The sequence below is a fragment of the Hemitrygon akajei genome, chromosome 3 (genome assembly GCF_048418815.1).
Source record: "Hemitrygon akajei chromosome 3, sHemAka1.3, whole genome shotgun sequence".
Classification (NCBI taxonomy): Eukaryota; Metazoa; Chordata; class Chondrichthyes; order Myliobatiformes; family Dasyatidae; genus Hemitrygon; species Hemitrygon akajei.
Window position 1 is genome coordinate 61,512,618 of NC_133126.1, and position 17,779 is coordinate 61,530,396.

The 17,779-nt window shown below is 36.8% G+C and overlaps 1 protein-coding gene across 2 annotated transcripts in view; it reads left to right on the top strand.

Annotated features, from left to right (window-relative positions):
* brms1la (BRMS1 like transcriptional repressor a) overlaps positions 1-13,566 on the top strand; it is a 45,574-nt gene extending 32,008 nt beyond the window's left edge. The window contains exons 5-10 of one of the 2 annotated variants that reach the window (XM_073039986.1): positions 4,131-4,227; positions 5,840-5,929; positions 6,279-6,343; positions 10,478-10,517; positions 10,608-10,734; positions 11,815-13,566. In XM_073039986.1, coding sequence (XP_072896087.1) covers positions 4,131-4,227; positions 5,840-5,929; positions 6,279-6,343; positions 10,478-10,517; positions 10,608-10,734; positions 11,815-11,932 — 537 coding nt within the window. In that variant the 3' untranslated portion in view covers positions 11,933-13,566. Of the gene's footprint in view, positions 1-4,130; positions 4,228-5,839; positions 5,986-6,278; positions 6,344-10,477; positions 10,518-10,607; positions 10,735-11,814 lie in introns of both variants that reach the window. The other variant, XM_073039987.1, reaches the window with a different exon arrangement.
* Positions 13,567-17,779: the final 4,213 nt, after the last annotated feature.

Consider the following 17,779-nt stretch of genomic DNA (forward strand, 5'->3'; position numbering starts at 1 on the left):
CATGGAATCCCATGTAAATCATTCCACTCTTCTACCATTGGTATGTTGTGTATTATCCAGAAGATGAGCTGTGCCAGATCGTCAAATCCCTTTTAGTAACACTTGTAATGAATTGTAGTGAATTCCAACACCTGGATGGCATGACCAGTAAGTACATCATAATATAGAACATAGAACAGTACTGTACAGGAATGTTGTGACAACCTAACTAATCCTCTCAGCTTACACAATGTGCATATCCTTCCATCTTCCTCACATTTATATGATAGGTAGATACTTTATTGATCCCAAAGAAAATTACAGTGTCACAGTAGCATTACAAGTGCACAGATATAAATATTAGAACAGAAGTAGAAAGAATAAAAAGTAATTTAACACAAACAGTCTAACAGGAGGGATCATCACTTCCTCGTCTATAGGTTGACTTCTTATAGAGTAAGAATGACTTCAGATAGTGCTCTTTGGAGCAGCGCATTTGTCTTGGTCTATTACTGAAACTGCTCCTCTGTTAAGTCAATGGTCTTTTAAGAGACCCATCACAACCTCCTCCTTTACTTCAAATACCCCAGCATATTAATACACTAGGCACTGATCTCCATATCCTCCACATCCTTCTCTTTGGTAAATATTGAAGTTAAGTGCTCATTAAGAATCTTGCCCACATCCTCCACATACAAGCAGATGTGCCCGCCTTTATCCCTGAGTGGTCCTACCCTCTCCCTTGTTATCCTCTTGCTCTTTATGTAAGTACAGAATGCTTGGGATTCTCTTTAATCCTACTTGCCAAAGACTTTTCATGGCCCCTCCTGGCTTTCCTAATTCCTTTCCTGAGTTCTTTTCTGGCTTCTTTATAATCCTCAAGGGCTTTGTTTGATTCTAGCTTCCTAAGCTTTACATACTTTTCCTTTTTCTTCTTGACTAAATTCATCATCTCTCTTGCCAGGTTCTCTCATCTTGCCATTCTTGTCCTTTCTTCTGACTGGAACATCTCTGTTCTGTACACTATGCAGTTGGTCTTTAAGCACCTTCCACATATCAGATGTAGACTTGCCCAAAAACAACTGTTCCTCATTGCCGCCTAATCCTCTTATAATTTTGCCCTGCTCCAATTTAATACTCTCCAGGAAGGTCCATACTTTCTAATGCTAACATAAAACTTAAGGAGTTGTGGTCACTGTTCTCTAACTGCTCCCCCATCGAAAGGTCAGTCCCCTGGCCAGGCTCATTACCCAATGCCAGGTCTAGTACAACCCCACCTCTTGTTGGGCTATCTAGATATTAGGTTAACAAACACTCCTGGACGCTCTTAACAAATTCTGCCCCATCTAAACCTCTGCACTCAGGAAGTCCCAATTTACATTAAGGAAGTTGAAGTTCACCATGACAACAGCTCTATTGTTTTTACAACTTGTTGTACCCTATCCGTTTTTGAGTTCTACCTATATAGTGGACGATTCCTCCATTATGTCCACTCTTAAGTGCAGCTGTAATATTGTCCCTGATTAGTAGTGCAACACCCCTGCTCCCTTTTTTCACCTCCCTCTAACTTATATAAGACATTGAAACCCTGGGACATTAAGCACCCATTCCTGTCTCTGTAATGGCCACAGCATCACTTCCATCTACTGATAGAATTCAATAATATAATACAATTCACCCTGCAGTTTGAGAGGGAGAAGCTAAAATCAGACATATTATTGTAGTGGAGTAAATGGAACTACAGAGGCATGAGAGAAGCGCTGGCTGAAGTTGATTAAAAGGGGACACAAGGATAAGGGGAGAACACAGTGGCTGGAGTTTCTGGGAACCATTCAGAAGGCACAGGATCAATTTATACCAAAGGAGTAGTAGTATTCTAAAGGGGGGATGAGGTAAATGTGGCTGACAAGCAAGTCAAAGTATAAAAGCAAAAGGGAGATCAAAAAGTTAAGCAAAAATTAGTGGGAAGCTTTTAAAAACCAAGAGAAGGCAACTAAAAGAGCAATAAGAAAAGATAAAATATGAAGATAAGCTAGCCAAAAATATAAAAGAGAATACCAAAAGTTTTTCCATATAAATAAGTAAAAGGGAGGCAAGAGTGGATATTGGACTGTTGGAAAATTATGCTGGAGAGGTGGTGATGGCGTACAAAGAAATGGCAGACGAACTTGGTGAGAACGTTGCCTCAGTCTTCACTGTGGAAAATACCAACAGTATGCCTGAAGTTTGAGAGTGGCAAGGGGCAAAAGTGGATGTAGTTGCCATTACTAAGGAGAAGGTGCTCGAGAAGCTAAAAAGTCTGAAGGTAGATTAGTAATCTAGACCAGATGGACTAGGCCAGATGGTTCTGAATGAGGTAGCTGAAGAGATTGTAGAGGCATTAACAATGATCTTTCAAGAATGATGCGATTCTGGAATGATTCTGAAGGACGGGAAAATTGCAAATGTCACTTCACTCTTCAAGAAGGAGTCACAAAACGTAAAACTTGAAGAAAGGAAATTATAGGCCAGTTAGCCTGATTTCATTGATTCCAACATCTTTCCAACCAGTTATTAAGGATGATATTTGGGGGTACTTGGAAGCACATGAAAAATAGGCTGAAGTCAGCATGGTTTCCTTAACGGGAAATCTTGCTTGATAAATCTGATTTGAAGAAATAACAGGCAGGAGAGACAAAGGAGAGTCAGTAGATGTTGTTTTAGTTGGATTTTCAGAAGGCCTTTGACAAGATACCACACATGAGGCTGCTAAACAAGTTATGATTTCATGGTATTACAGTAAAGCATGGATAGAAGATTGACTGGCAGAAGGCAAAGAGTGGGAATAAAGGAGGCCTTTTCTGGTTGGCTGCCAGTGACTTTTGGTCTTCCGGAGGAATCTGTTTGGGACCACTTCTTTTCATGTTTGGATGACAGCATTGATGGTTTTGTGGCCAATTTTGTGGACCATACAAACATAGGTGGTAGGGCAAGTAGTGATGAGGAAGGAGGGAATCTGCAGAAGGACTTGAACAGATTCGGAGAATGGGCAAAGAAGTGACGGATGGAATACAATGTAGGGAGGTGTATGATGTATGGTCATGCACTTTGGAAGAAGGAATAAAGCATAGACTGTTTTCTAAGTGGGGAGGAAATTAAGAAATCAGAGGTGCAAAGGGACTTAGAAGTCCTTGTGCAGAATTCCCTATATGTTAACTTGCAGGTTGAGTAAGGAATACAAATGCTATGTTAGCATTCATTTTGAGCGATCTAGAATATAAAAGCAAGGATGTAATGCTAAGGTTTTATAAGGCATCAGTCAGACCACATTGTGTGAAATTTTGGGTCCCTCATCTAAGAAAGGATGTACTGGCATTGGAGAGGGTCCAGAGGAGGTTCATAAGAATGATCCTGGGAGTGAACAGTTTAATGTATAAGGAGTGTTTAATGGTTTTGTGCTTATACTCACTGGAGTTTGTAAGAATGGGGGGGGGGGGGGGATCTAATTGAAATCTAATAAATATTGAAAGGCCTAGATAGAGTGGATGTGCAGAGGATGTTTCTTATGGTGGAGAAATCTGGGACGGGGGGCATAGTCTCAGAATACAAAGATGTCCCCTTAGAACAGAGAAGAGGATGAATTTCTTTAGCCAGAGGTAGTAAATTTGTGGAATTCATTGCCAGCGATGTGGAGGCCAAGTCATTGGGTATATTCAGTGCGGAAGATGAAAGGTTCTTGATTTGTAGATATCAAAGGTTATGGGGAGATGGCAGGAGAATGGGATTGACAGAGATAAATCAACCATATTGATTTGGAGGTTCGAGTCTGCTTTGCCATTGTGTCTTATGTTGTTACTGTTCTGCTCTCGTGTCTTATGTTTTATGGTCTTACATAGGAATGCACTCCAGGTTCACTCCATCCCAAGCATCATCAGGCCTAACTCATTGTTTGGTCACATAACGTAAAACTTGCATCTCCCTATTTTGATAATATTATGTACTGCTTTAATAACATAGATTGGAATAGTTCAAAAAGGACTATCACTTTTTCAACATAATAAATACCAGCCTATGTATGCACATCCTGAAAATAAATGAAGGGAGAAAAATAGTTATGTATTAAATAAAATCATTGTAATTATCACATATATATATATTGTTTTGCTTCCTAGAGTGAGAAGTTGCTTCTATATGATACTGTACAGAGTGAACTGGAGGAGAGAATACGGAGACTTGAAGAAGATAGGCACAGCATTGATATCACATCAGGTATATCAGCTTTCAGTTTAAACTCAATTTATTTAATGCAGGTTTTAAGAATGTAAATAATATTTAAGTTAATCCTACATCTGAACTCTTGGTTTGTAGTCTTTTAAGTCAAGACACCTGAAACATTCATCCAAATATCTTTTTAAGAAAAAATAGATTTCTGCTTTCATTATGCTTTTGTACAGTGAATTCTGGTGTCTCTGATCTTTGCACCTATAACCTAAAATCTGCATTTCATAGTTATTGACCTTGCTGCTCTACAATATAAGGTATCCTATTTTCCTGCCTGAGTTTCTCATAAACTAAAATGCAAAAAATTTCCCCTACAGCTTTGTTCTAAAGAAAATTGTAGACTAGCCAATTTTTCCTGGTAACTAATTTTTTCCAGGCATGGCAACAATCTCATTAATCTCTCTGGCACTCTTTCTCTAGTGCTAACACATTCTTTCTGTAATGTGTTGACGTGACTCATACCTAATATGAAACCATGGCCCAACCGTAGTTTTTCATGATTCTAGCACAAACACCATCCCCCTCTCTCCCACCTCGTTATGACTAAAACAGAAAATCAAGTGTCCTATGTGTTGTTTTCTTCATGTCTAGCCACCGTCACTTTCATCAACTGTTCTCCTGAGGTCCCTCTGTTTCTGTACACTTCTTGGTTTCCCACCATGCTCCCCCTCAATTACTTTCACTCATTTATCCTACTCTCCCATTACTTTCTTTCTCATTGTCAATCACTTTGTCAGTTTAGTATCATCTGTAAGCTGTCCTTATTTTCAAGTCTCAAGTCATTGATTAAATACCACTAAAAGCAAGGAATCTAGAACTCTCCCTCGCAGTGCCCAGTGCATGCTTCTGCTAGTCTCTGAATCTAATCTGGTTTTCACTTGCAAAAGTTATTTTTCAAAGTACTATTTTTACTTTTTTGGTCATTTTGATTCTTTTGTTTGGGGGGGGGGGGGAAGTACACATGGAATAATGTGCCAATTTTTCTACAGCCAAATTTCTGTGATATTTTTGGTTCCTTTTAATTTGCCAATGTATCACAATGAAGATTATGCAGGTGGGAAAAGAGGGGGGAGAGAGGGAAATAAGCTAATAATTGTTGAAGTGCACAGGGTAACATCATACTTTTGCCACGGGCTAGATATAGAGGGAGTTGGAGGATTTGTGCGGGGAAAAAAGAATAAATTCCAACTTTTTTATAGACCAATGGGAAAGGTTCTAGTTTTGAGGGCTGTGACTAGCATAATGGGAAATTAATGAGAGGGAGGAACAGTGGATCTCATGAGACACGCGATGCTTTCCTAGCTGCAGTGTCAACTTCTATATCAGGACTAATAGAATCAAAGGAGTCAACAGGATAAGCAATCCCTTGTCTATCCAAGCTGCAGCAGTGATCTTTTACAATTATGAGCAAGGAAGAAAACCAAGCGCTTGATGTTAGAGGAACCGAAAGAAGAAAGAGAAAGAAGATGTGTGAGATTTGGATTACCACCAGGCCAATGAAGAAAAGAAAATGTTCAAACATGATTGCACTTAGAATTTTTCTTTAAATGGTTAATTCCTTTGATTAAATATCCTATACATTATAACTTGTGTCTTTCAGAGTTATGGAATGATGAACTACAATCCAGAAAAAACAAGAGGAAAGATCCATTTAGTCCAGACAAAAAGAAAAAACCTGTAGTTGTTTCTGATATCCTTTTAATTTTTTTTGTTCATCTTCACAACAAATCATGTACAACAGAAAAGGTAATGGGGAGATAGGTATAGTAGAGAAATATTTTATTAACTGCCATCACTTTATAGGAACTAGTAACTTTGCAGAGCTTCTTTTGAATTGAATGCATGTAATTTATTTTGTAGTTATGATCTATGGTATTGGAAATTCCAATAAAAACATCTTTGTCTTTTTGAAAAATAATAATTTTATGTAATATTACCTTGAAAGATTTCTCATTCCAACTATTTGGTGACTATTTGGCTTTGAATATATTGGAGAAAATTGTATTTTCAGATTTTGGAAATTTCCTTAACTATCAAACGTCCTTATGTAGTTTACATGTTACAAGACCTTGATATTCTTGAAGACTGGACAACAATTAGGAAAGTATGTTTCAGTATATGATGTGCCCTTGATACTTCTTTCACTTTGAAAAGTATTAACCTCTACTTCTAAATGACAGGGCATTTAAGCAGGATTTGTTTTTAAACCAGTTATTCTGCAGAAGCTACGTATGTTGCTATTTTAAACTCAAGACCTGGTGATGTAACTTGAACAGATTGTGTAGTGAAAAATTCTGGAAAAATATTTTCTTCTGTGGTTCTCTGTACGATTGTTTTATATCTAATTAAATAAGCCATTTATAGAATTACACAGTCACAATATAGCCCAGCTCCAGATATAGAACTGGTTCTTTTTTTTTCAACTTTGTGGCAGTCGAAAAATACACAAAAATCACTTAGTATGGTAACCACATATTCACAGTATTGTAATGAATTTCATCAAAAATGCATAAGACTGAAAAGAAAGAACAATTGCTCTTAAGTGGAGAAAAAGAGAGAGGAAACTAATTCTGTCGCTCATAGGAGCGAAACATCTATATATGTGGTACTTCTAAAATTAGTAGTATAATAGAAGCCCTTTCTTGTATGTGGGTGTCCAAAACTTTTGCATTCATAACCCAGAGACAGCCTGTACCATTCAAAATATTTTGCATTAATCATTTAAACTCAGTTCATTACAAAATGATGCTCCAGGTGGGAATAAAATAAGACAGTAATATTTTGATGGAATGAATTGCTGTTGTTGGAGCCAGTGATGCTTGAGCAGTTTAGGGAAAATATCTTCCTAAGCTACTGTCTAGGAACAACACACACAAAGTACTGGAGGCACTCAGCAGGCCAGGCAGCATCTATGGAAACGAGTGACTGTTTACTCTTTTCCACAGATCCTGTCTGGCCTGCCGAGTTCCTCTAGCATTTTGTGTGTGTTGCTCGAATTTCCAGTCTTGTAGATTTTCTTATGTCTCTCTAGGAACAATATTTTTCTATATGGTAGATGATTAACACATCTTTTGTATGGAGCATTGGCTATCGTGAGGCAGCCATAACTGACCTATAACTATTTCCCCAGTAATGTGCATTGTACACTAGAGCATTTTAGTAAGTGGAAACTATTGTCTTTCATGTGGCTTCAATAAATTATGCCCTGGATACTAATCTTTTTTTCTTCTGTCTTAACCATGTACTTTTCTTTGAAGTTTAACCTAATTTCTTAACTTTGTCATAGTTTGTAAAAATCCTTTAATGGAAGAATGCGTTAATATATTCTTTGCTAAATTGACAATGGCAGAGGGGAGTCGCCAGTCTTCATGTAATTTGTTCTAATGTTTTTTTTATTGCCAGCATTTATATTTTTAAATATTTTTTCTGTCAATTTGATGTTAAGGTTTCAAATTTTCTATGTGAAGCCTTCAAATTTAAGAAGTCAACATATATGTACATTTGTATGGGCAGTTTATTTGTCTTAGACATGGCTTGAATCAAGCACTGTGAGGCAAAGATTTCAGGGGTTTCAAAGCAAGAAGGTGAGAAGGAGAGAGAAAAAGAATTAGAAATAATCAGAAAACTGGAAATTTTCTTTATATATTAATGCTTCTAACTTCTGCTTGATTGAGCAAATTTATTAAGAGAAATATAGATTTATAATAAAAACTGGAAATACCCAGCGGTTCCAGCAGAATTTGCAGATAAAGTTTCTATCTCTGAAGATAGCCACTTTGTGTACTATTAATGCTCCTACTCGCCTTCTTACCCCATCCCTGACATATTTAGTTGTTTGCCTGTTCTCCATCTCCCTCTGGTGCTCCCCCCCCCTTTCTTTCTCCTGAGGCCTCCCGTCCCATGATCCTTTCCCTTCTCCAGCTCTGTATCACTTTCGCCAATCACCTTTCCAGCTCTTAGCTTCATCCCACCCCCTCCAGTCTTCTCCTATCATTTCGCATTTCCCCCTCCCCCCACTACTTTCAAATCTCTTACTATCTTTCCTTTCGGTTAGTCCTGACGAAGGGTCTCGGCCCGAAACGTCGACAGCGCTTCTCCCTATAGATGCTGCCTGGCCTGCTGTGTTCCACCAGCATTTTGTGTGTGTTGTGTACTATTTACCTGTGATGGCAAGGCAAGGTCATGTTTGTACTTCCCCTGATCATTACTTCACCTATGTCCTATGTCCTGATATTATGCTGATGTGCCCTTGTGTGTGTCCCTGATTTGAGTGGTTGGAAAAATGAGCTCATAGTCTGGGCATTCTTTTTTTTCCGTATGCACATGGATGTAATTATGGAGAAAGCTAGAGTTAGCACTATGAATGTTTAGGTCTACTGTCAATATTGCAGCATTTTCAAATATATTCTAGATATAAATTACTTTGTTCCATTTCATTGAAACAACCACAAGGGACACCAAGATATTAGATTACAAAATGAAAACATTCTGAAGAATTTCAGATATTTTATCTGGTGGCATTGGATACCATATTCAGGTGAATATGATGGTGTCTAAAGCTCACAGTGTCAAGCTATGTGCTGATTGATTCGCTCAAGTTTAAGAAGACAACATGTATGTACGTTGTATACTTACTTACCTACTGCCTGTTATCCCGCTTGTGTTTAGGGTAACAGTGAAGGTCTTCCATTTCTGGTTGTGTTCAGGACTTCCTTCATCGTGTTAGTAGCTTCCTCTTGGTTTTCACTACTGTCAGTCATGCAAGTCCTAGTTGAAGACTCAGGAATACCATCACACTCCGATGTAGAAGGGTTCTTCATTGTTGTTCCCATAACAATTTTGTTTTACCAGTCAGAGTTGTTAGCCCTGAACTGTGCTCCTGCTCCTGGTGGACCACTCTTAGACTATCCTGTACCCTGTGACCTGTTTGGTATGGGTGACCCTACCAAGACCCGAAGCATAGCCCTGACTCCAGCCAACATAGCTTTCCAGGTCATTGAGGCATGCAAGCTTCTAAACCACAACAAGGTTGTGGTCCCCTTGGAGATTGTACATTGTATGGCAGTTTGTTTGTCTTCGGCATGGCTTGAATCAAGCACTGTGAGGCAGAGGTTTCAGGGTACTTGGAGGCACATGATAAAATAGGCAGAAGTCACCTTGGTTCCCTTCAGGGGAAGTCTTGGAATTCTTGTGCAATAGCAGGCAGGATGGACAAAAGGGAGTCAGTGGATGCTGCTTACTTGGATTTTCGGAAGGCCTTTGAGAAGGTGCTACATTTGAGAGTTTCTTACCCCCACTCCTGAAAAGTACATGATTCCAAAGTCTGTGGAGAGACTCTGTACTGTAATGGGTCGTTTTACAAGTACCTGCTCAAATTTGTAGGGGTGAAATACCCAAAAACATTCTAGTACAATAAACTACCGTGAAAGATAATCAAACTATTAAATTAATACTTTGAATTGTAAAAAAAAATAAAATATTTAATATTTTTACACAGCTTTTGACTAAACAAAATTAAGTCTAAAATACAATAACTTGCCTTAATCTGTTGCAGCTGTTCTCTATTGATTTCTCAGGAGGAGTGTTCCTTGTACATGTTCCTCAGATAAGAGGAAAGAGATGCTGGGATCTGCAACATAAAAACAAACTGCTGGAGAAAGTGGAGGCTGCATCTGTGAAGGCAAAGCCACAGTTAACCTTTAGAGATTGAGACCCTGTGCTTGTGTAGTATCTCAACCTGAAATACCATTGATTCTGATTCCTCCACAGATACGGCCTGATCCTCTTGAGTTCCTCCAGCATTTTTTTGCTTTATCAATTTATCAATGTGAGTGCTGTCAAATCACTACAACTCTGTGTTCCACCATGGTACTTCATATGAAGTCCAGTACCAAAATGTAGTTGAGAAATTGAGCAATTCGTGCCTCCATACTGAGTGATCTAAGTTTTCAATCATAAAGACAGGGAACTCCCAAGTGACTGTGGCTCCTAATAAAAATAAATTTTCTATTTTGCTCTTAATCTGGAGGCATTTTTCACATTTCTTTTTTATCTTTCCATTAACTATTATAATGCATTATAAAGTTAAAACCTTTTCATTATGGAATAATCAGTTTTTTAAAATTAGTAAATTCTAATTATCATTCTTGAAATAAGTCATTCAGATTCCTCTTATTCAGACTTGATTTGCAGCTCTTGAAATTATAGGAATATAATGTATTGATTCTTACTTTCTCAGGCAATGGCAACACTTGGGCCACACAGAGTAAAGACAGATGGTGAGTAAAAGTGTGAAATCTTAATTAAGCTTTGGTATGCTTCATTGTGGTCATGAAAATGTATTCACTTTCTTTTTATTTAAACTTCAGCATCCACCAAGACAGAGAAACAGCTTCACAGTGCCAGATCAGAAGATGGCAGGTTATTTTATGATGGGGAGTGGTACAGCCGTGGGCAGACTATATGTATTGACAAGAAAGATGAATATCCTATAAGGCAATTATATATTTTTTCCTCAAATTATTGAAGTCTTCACTTGCATATTGATTTACAGTTACTCAAGTAGATTACTGATTGACTACATAATTCAGAAATTAGGAGTGTGGTGCTGCATTAAAGAACACAAATTTAAACAAGTGTTTCTTTGGAAATCAGTTTCATTGTTTTATTTTTACTTTTATATGTTTCTTGATGTTTTAATTAATTTCAAAGGTCAAATCCAGTTTTGGTGTTTAACTTAATGATGTAGAAGAATTATGATTGTACTCTGAATTGCATTTCCTTACAGTGTTACTGAATTCTCAATCTCAGTTACAATTCCGTGGGGAAATGCTAAACAGAAAGCCAAGAGCATGCCTCCATGTGGTGGATGGAGTAAGATGCAGTTTAATGCAACTTTTCTGTATTAACCATAGATAGAACTGACAAAAGTTCTCCAAATATTTTTTTAATGTTTGCGATTGCTGGTTTAGTTGGGACAAATGAAGAAGAATAGTTGATAACAAACCTAGGAAGAAAACAATGATTTTTCATTTTACTTCATTTTACTCTGACCTTCAAGGCACTTTAACCTTTCTATGGAAATAGCTATTGAAATTTTGGGATTTAACTCCTGTAACATTTTAGGTTTCCTGATTAAGTTATTCAAGTGAATCTTTAATATGTGGCTTTTGATAGCAATTCATTAGGCTGTCAGTTTTGGCTTTTTTAATTAGCTGAAGTTCTAATCTAGAGAAATTCTCCACCCATTTATCCTCCAAAGAGAAATGGAAAAGAATTAGGATTACATTGTCAAAAACAGTGAAACACTGACCTGTTACAAATGTGATTACATCTGATTTAACCATGTCTATCTGTCTCTCACCCTCTCTCACCCTTTCTATTGCTCTATGACTTTTAACTTCTCATCCTCTATTTAAGCAAATTTCAGGTGAATGCATTTTTTTTGTCTTTTGATATGCAACAACATAATTTTGATGCTTGCAATCAAAGTAACTAATCATATCAGAATGCATTGAAAACTTGTAAGAATATATTCTGAGTTAAGAAAATAACCTAAATATCTGTCTTTTTTAGTGCCACAATAACAACCATCAACAATGATGAAGTTTGGTTTAAGAGAACTGACAGCAGCAAGTCAAAACTTTACATTTCTCAGCTGCAAAAAGGAAAATACACCATCAAACATATGTAGCTTCATAATTTTTGTGTCAGATATTTTTTTTAAATGAGCTTTTTTTATATGTACAACAATGAAGGTGCTTTGACATCAGAATTATTGATAATGAAATACAGTTAATTCAATTTATTGAAATATTTGGCTATTAAATGTGTTTAGTCGTAACTGGCAAGGAAAAGTTACTTGAATGAAAATACTTTATATAATGTCACTTTACTGGTTTACTATTTTTCATTGTGCATTTTCTACTTTACTCATTATGAAAACTATGATATTTTTGTTTATGAACTGTATACTGTTGAAATCTATTCCTCCCCTTTGCCATTTGGTTCAAATGAGTGGATGGACTTTGTCAATTTTGTGACGTCTGCCTCAAGGTGCTTGATTCAAGCCATGCCTAAGACACATAAACTGCCCAAACAATGGACATGCACATTGACTTCTTAAATTTGGGAGAATCAACCAGCAAATAGTTTGACATTGTGTTTCCTGACACTATATTCTGTGAGCTTCTGACACCATATTCAACTAATTGTGGTATCCAATGCTACCAGGTAAAATATCTGCTATTCTTCAAAACGTTTCCATTTTGTAATCCATTATCTTGGTGCCCATTGTGGTTGTTTCTGTGGAATGGAACAAAATATTATATACCTAGAATAAATTTGAAAATGCTGCAATATTGACAGTAGACCTAAAGTATAGAATGTTTAAAAGAAAATTAGTCATTTCACTTTCACATCTGAATCTTGAGCTTTGCAAATGTAAATACAAGTGGGCCATTTGGTTGTCACCTGAACATGCAGACTTTAAATAATTGAATTATTTAGATTATTGTAATGATTTTTGACATAAGCACTTTTGCTAATGCTAACCTTGGTTGATTGCATTATGTTTTTAAACAGGTGATGCAATTACACTTATGGACTCTAATTTTATGAAACTAGACTGAACTTGTTGCCTTCTGTTTTGTATAAAGGCAGTGAAATTGAGTAAAATGCTTATTTTGGAATGTGGTTTCATATAAACAATGATTTTAGTTAAATGAATAATTGGTATGTAATGTTAGAAGTTTTGTAATTTTTGCTAGATGGTGCATTCTAGAACATCTGGTGAATTTAGAAAGGCTCTTTACAGATGTAATGTGTCAAGCACAGTGTGAATATTGGAATAGAGCAATTTATGATATGATATGGCCTATTTCAATTATTCTCTCAGTCCATACAGTATATCATACATTTAACAAATTATGTTTCATACCAAGATAATTACTGATTAGGTAACAAAGTCTTGTCTTTATAAATATATCATGGCTTCTAATGAATGTTACCTTTTTTTTTTGGATACGTCTTTGAATAAAGCGAACACAGAGTTATATTAGCCAAATACAAATCACTCTTGAATAGTCAATATAACCATTTCATTTTCATTTAGGCAGGGTGTTGGCTTGCTGGTTTGAGAAGCACCTGGTTTTGATTCTATGTAATGTTGTATCATGAATTTACAATTTGTATACATTCCTTGGTTCATGTGCCTGTTGGGATAGCAATTATTTTGCATGAAGATTCTTTTTTAATTTGCAAATGATCATGAACAGACGTTTTGTTATAAACTATGTGAATCATACCAATAAAAGCATTTTTCAGGTTGTCCTTTTTGAAACCACCTTTCTATAAAGGCAAAGGTCTTTTAAGGGATTCTAGTAACAAATACTTTTCAAAAGCTAGCCTTACTAATACTAAAACTCTGATGCTTGTCCTGATGTGCATGAAATCACTCCTGTGCTTATTGACTTGCCCTGATTTATCAGTTCAGGAAGTGTTACAGAGAAAAGAAAAGCTTGAACAGTGAGTTCTAGTGATTAGGATATTGGTATCTAAATGTGCAAATATGAATGGTGGACCTTTTTGTTAATAATTATAGAATATATATATATGTATATACGGATGTATGTTTGTTTGTTTGTTTATTTTGCTGGCAACTGTCCATTCAGAACTGTGTGTGTAAAAACTGAAGTCCATGCTCTGAAGTATAACTACAATATTGATGAACCATAAATTTTATAAACTTGAGAGTAATTAATAGTGGGCAGCAATTTACAGTCTAGTAATTTGTTTTAGTATTTCAGAAAGAGGCCCTCTTACACATCAGTATTAAAATATAAGTTGCTTTTGTACAGTATGTTTTTTTGTTGCTTATATTAAAGTAGCAATGGATGGGTAACACCAAAGAGGAGGAGCTCAGAACTGCAAGATCATATTAATTATGACAGTATTCAGCTATACATGAAGTCTTAAAGGAGTCCTATTTAAAAACATTAATTATCTCACCAGCTTGTATCCCCCTAAATTATATTTTAATTGAATTAGGTGTAATAAAATTACACTGTCCATGAGAGAAAAGCAATCAGCAAATCACTTTAATGGTTACCCATTGTCATTGCAAATTAAACAAACCATATTTGGTTGACATATATTGGCATCTTTAACATAAAAGGACTTTTTTTGTGCCAGCTACTTTCCTAGCAGTTGCTTTCTGCCATAGTTATAACTGCAAATTTTTATTTTGATTGAGGTGTTGGTTGTCAGAACTGAAGCATCTTACTGGAGACATTGTAGCCAGCCTCTGGTAATAGGTTTGAATAAACAATTTGAATGTTAAATGTTTGATATTTAACTATCTAATGTTAGGTCTAAAACAATTTCTCTTTTAAAATAAAATAAGTGACTTCTTTCTATGAATTGCACACAAAGTGCTGGAGGAACTCAGCAGGTCAGGCAGCATCTATGGAAATGAATAACTTTGCTGGTGTTGTCAATTGTGTCCAGTACTCCCAATGCAGCCTCTCTACATTGGTGAGATGGTTTATATTTAAATCATGGGACCGCTTCATCGAGCACCTCCGCTCCATCTGCGAAAAGCAGAACTTCCTGGTAGCCAAACATTTTAATTCTGATTCCCATTCCGTTGTGTTGGTCCATGGCTTTGTGCGCTCCTCTGGTTTTTAAAAAATAGTTTCTTCCCCTCCTCTCATCTTCTGTTCCTAGTTTTGGCCTCTTGTCTCTTCTCACCTGCCTATCACCCCCCCCCCCCCCCCCCCCCCCCGGGTCCCCTCCTCATTCCCCTTACCCTATGGTCCACTCTCCTCTCCTACCTGATTCCTTCCTCTCCAGCCTTTTATCTTTCCTACCCATCCGGCTTCACCTATCACCTTCTAGCTCTCCTCCTCCCCCCACCACCTTCTTATTTCTCCTCTTCCTTTCCAATCCTGAAGAAGGGTATTGGTCCAAACAACTGACTGTTTATTCATTTCCATAGATGCTGACTGACCTGTTGAGATCTTCCAGCATTTTGTATGTGTTGCTTTGGATTTCCCGCATCTGCAGATTTTTTCATGTTTATTCTTTCTATGAAAGTGCAAAACCTTTATAAACCTTTTGGTGGCACTAAACTCTGATGGGAATGAAGATGTAGGTGACAAATAATTTGTCTTTTTTAGAATAATATGCAGATTCTGCTGTCACTGTTTTGAAAAACATTGAGCAAAAACAATTTTTTTTCAAAAATTGTAATGGGAAAGGTGTTGCTTGCTTAGTGGCTTCTGAATATTCAATATAGGTTCAACATGAGAATAAATAGCTGAAGACTGGGATGATTTTGTGCACTATTGCATACACTATCATGAAACGCAGTTGACTGTTTTCAAAAGACACTAAATATCTAAGTTAATTCAAATGTTTGCAGGTACAAAATTATAATTACCTCGGAAACTGGATAAGTATTTGATATTTTTTCCATCTTAAGTGTTCAAAAGAAGATGAACAAAGAATATTTGCAATATTTTTAATTTTGGACATTTTTATTTGTAACAATGAAAATAAAATTCTCTTTATGATTATGAGCTAAATCAAAAATATGTGTTAATTGAAAAACTAACCAAAGTAATATAATCTGACCCAATTCATCTTTCCCTATTTTTTCAATCTAAATTTATCATGAAATCAGGCATTTCTCAACTCGTACACAAAATAACCCAAAAATGAGTACAAAGCTTGATAATGTGAGTAGTGGCTTCAGGGTATAATGCTGGTATATTCTGTGTCTCATTTTACATATTAGAAAATCTAATGTATTCTCAGATTCTCTCTCCCAGTCTCAGTAAATTGTTCTTTGAAAATAAAGACATTAATAACATCAACTATACCACAATGCTACCATGTATAATATTAAATCCCAGCAAATTCTTAATAACATTTTCCTTATCATCTAAATAATGAATATGTGTTTCTAAATGGTTGCAATAATAATAAATGCTTGTTAATATTATTACTAGGTACCATTTATGGATATGGAATTAAGCTGAAATTGTGATTTTCAGAATGCAATATTTTCTGAAGTATATTTCACTTTGAAAGAGTATTAGTAGCCAAATTTGGATAATTCTGACTCAGTCCATCTGCCAGAGTAGCTTCCTGCAGCCCACCCATGTCAATTACAACACATCAAACATCTCACCGCCCTAATGCACTGAGTTCAAAACATGGTCTGAATGGCAACACGGCTATGTGACACAGTAAAGAGGCCTTCCATCAAAACATCCCTGCTAACTGTAAAGTTGGGGGGCTTTAGCAAACTGTATTAGCTATCAATGATTTTTTAAAAAATGACATTTAAAGCCATTTAAAATAAAGTTTGTTAAAGCCATCACTGTAGTGGGCTAGGTTTCAAATAATGATGATCATAAAGCATAGGAGCAGAATTGGGTCATTTAGCCCATGGAGACTGCCATTCTATCATGTGTGTTTTATTTTCCCTGTCAATCCCATTCACTTGCCTTCTCCTGTAGTAATTGAATCATTTACTAATCAAGACACTTACTTACCTATCAACCTCCACTTTAAATATACCCAATGACATGGCATCACAGCTGTTTGTGGGAATGAATTCTGCAGATTTACCACTCTAATGCAATTCCTCCTAATCTCTGTTCTGAAGGGATGTCCTTCTACACTGAGGATGTGCACTCTGGTCCTAAACTCCCCCGCTGTAGGAAATACCCTCTCTACATACATTCTTTCTAGGCCTTTTAACAACTGGTAGGTTTCAATGAGATCCCCCCCTCCCACCCCATTCTTCCGAGCTCCAGTGATAACAGGCCCAGAGCCATCACATGCTCTTCATACACTAGCTCTCTCATTCCCAGGATCATTCTTGTGAACCAGCTCTGCATCCTCTCCAATGCCAGCACCTCCTTTCTCAGACAGGTGGCCCAGAGCTGCTCATAATGCTCCAAATGCAGTCTGACCAATACCATATAAAGCCTCAGAATTACAGCTTTGGTTTTGGATTCTAGTTCTTTTGAAATTAAGTTCAAGTTTATTGTCATTCAGTCATATATACTGTATGTATACCACCAAATGAAATAAAATTCCCCTCAAGCCAAGATACACAACGCCGTACATATTACTTTGTGTTACGTGTGAGCTATATTCCCACAAATAATAAGTTGCATTTATGACATGTTAAAAAGTAAATAGCATAATGCTACTGGCACTTCATACGTGAAGAGACCTGGGTGGTAGCAGGGAGTTAAGTAGTTTCACAGCCTAGGGAAGAAGCTGTTTCATATCCTAACACTCCCTGTCCTAGTGCTATGGTACCTCCTGCCTAATAGTAGGGATTCAAATATATTGTCGTATAGTCTCATTAACAATGCTAAGTGCCCTGCATATGTAGCACTGCTGATAAATATCTCGAATGGGTGGAAGAGAGTTCCTAATGATCCTCTCAACAGTCCCCCAATCCTTCATTAGGATCTTGCGATCAGATGCCTTGCAATTCCCATACCAGATGGTGATGCAG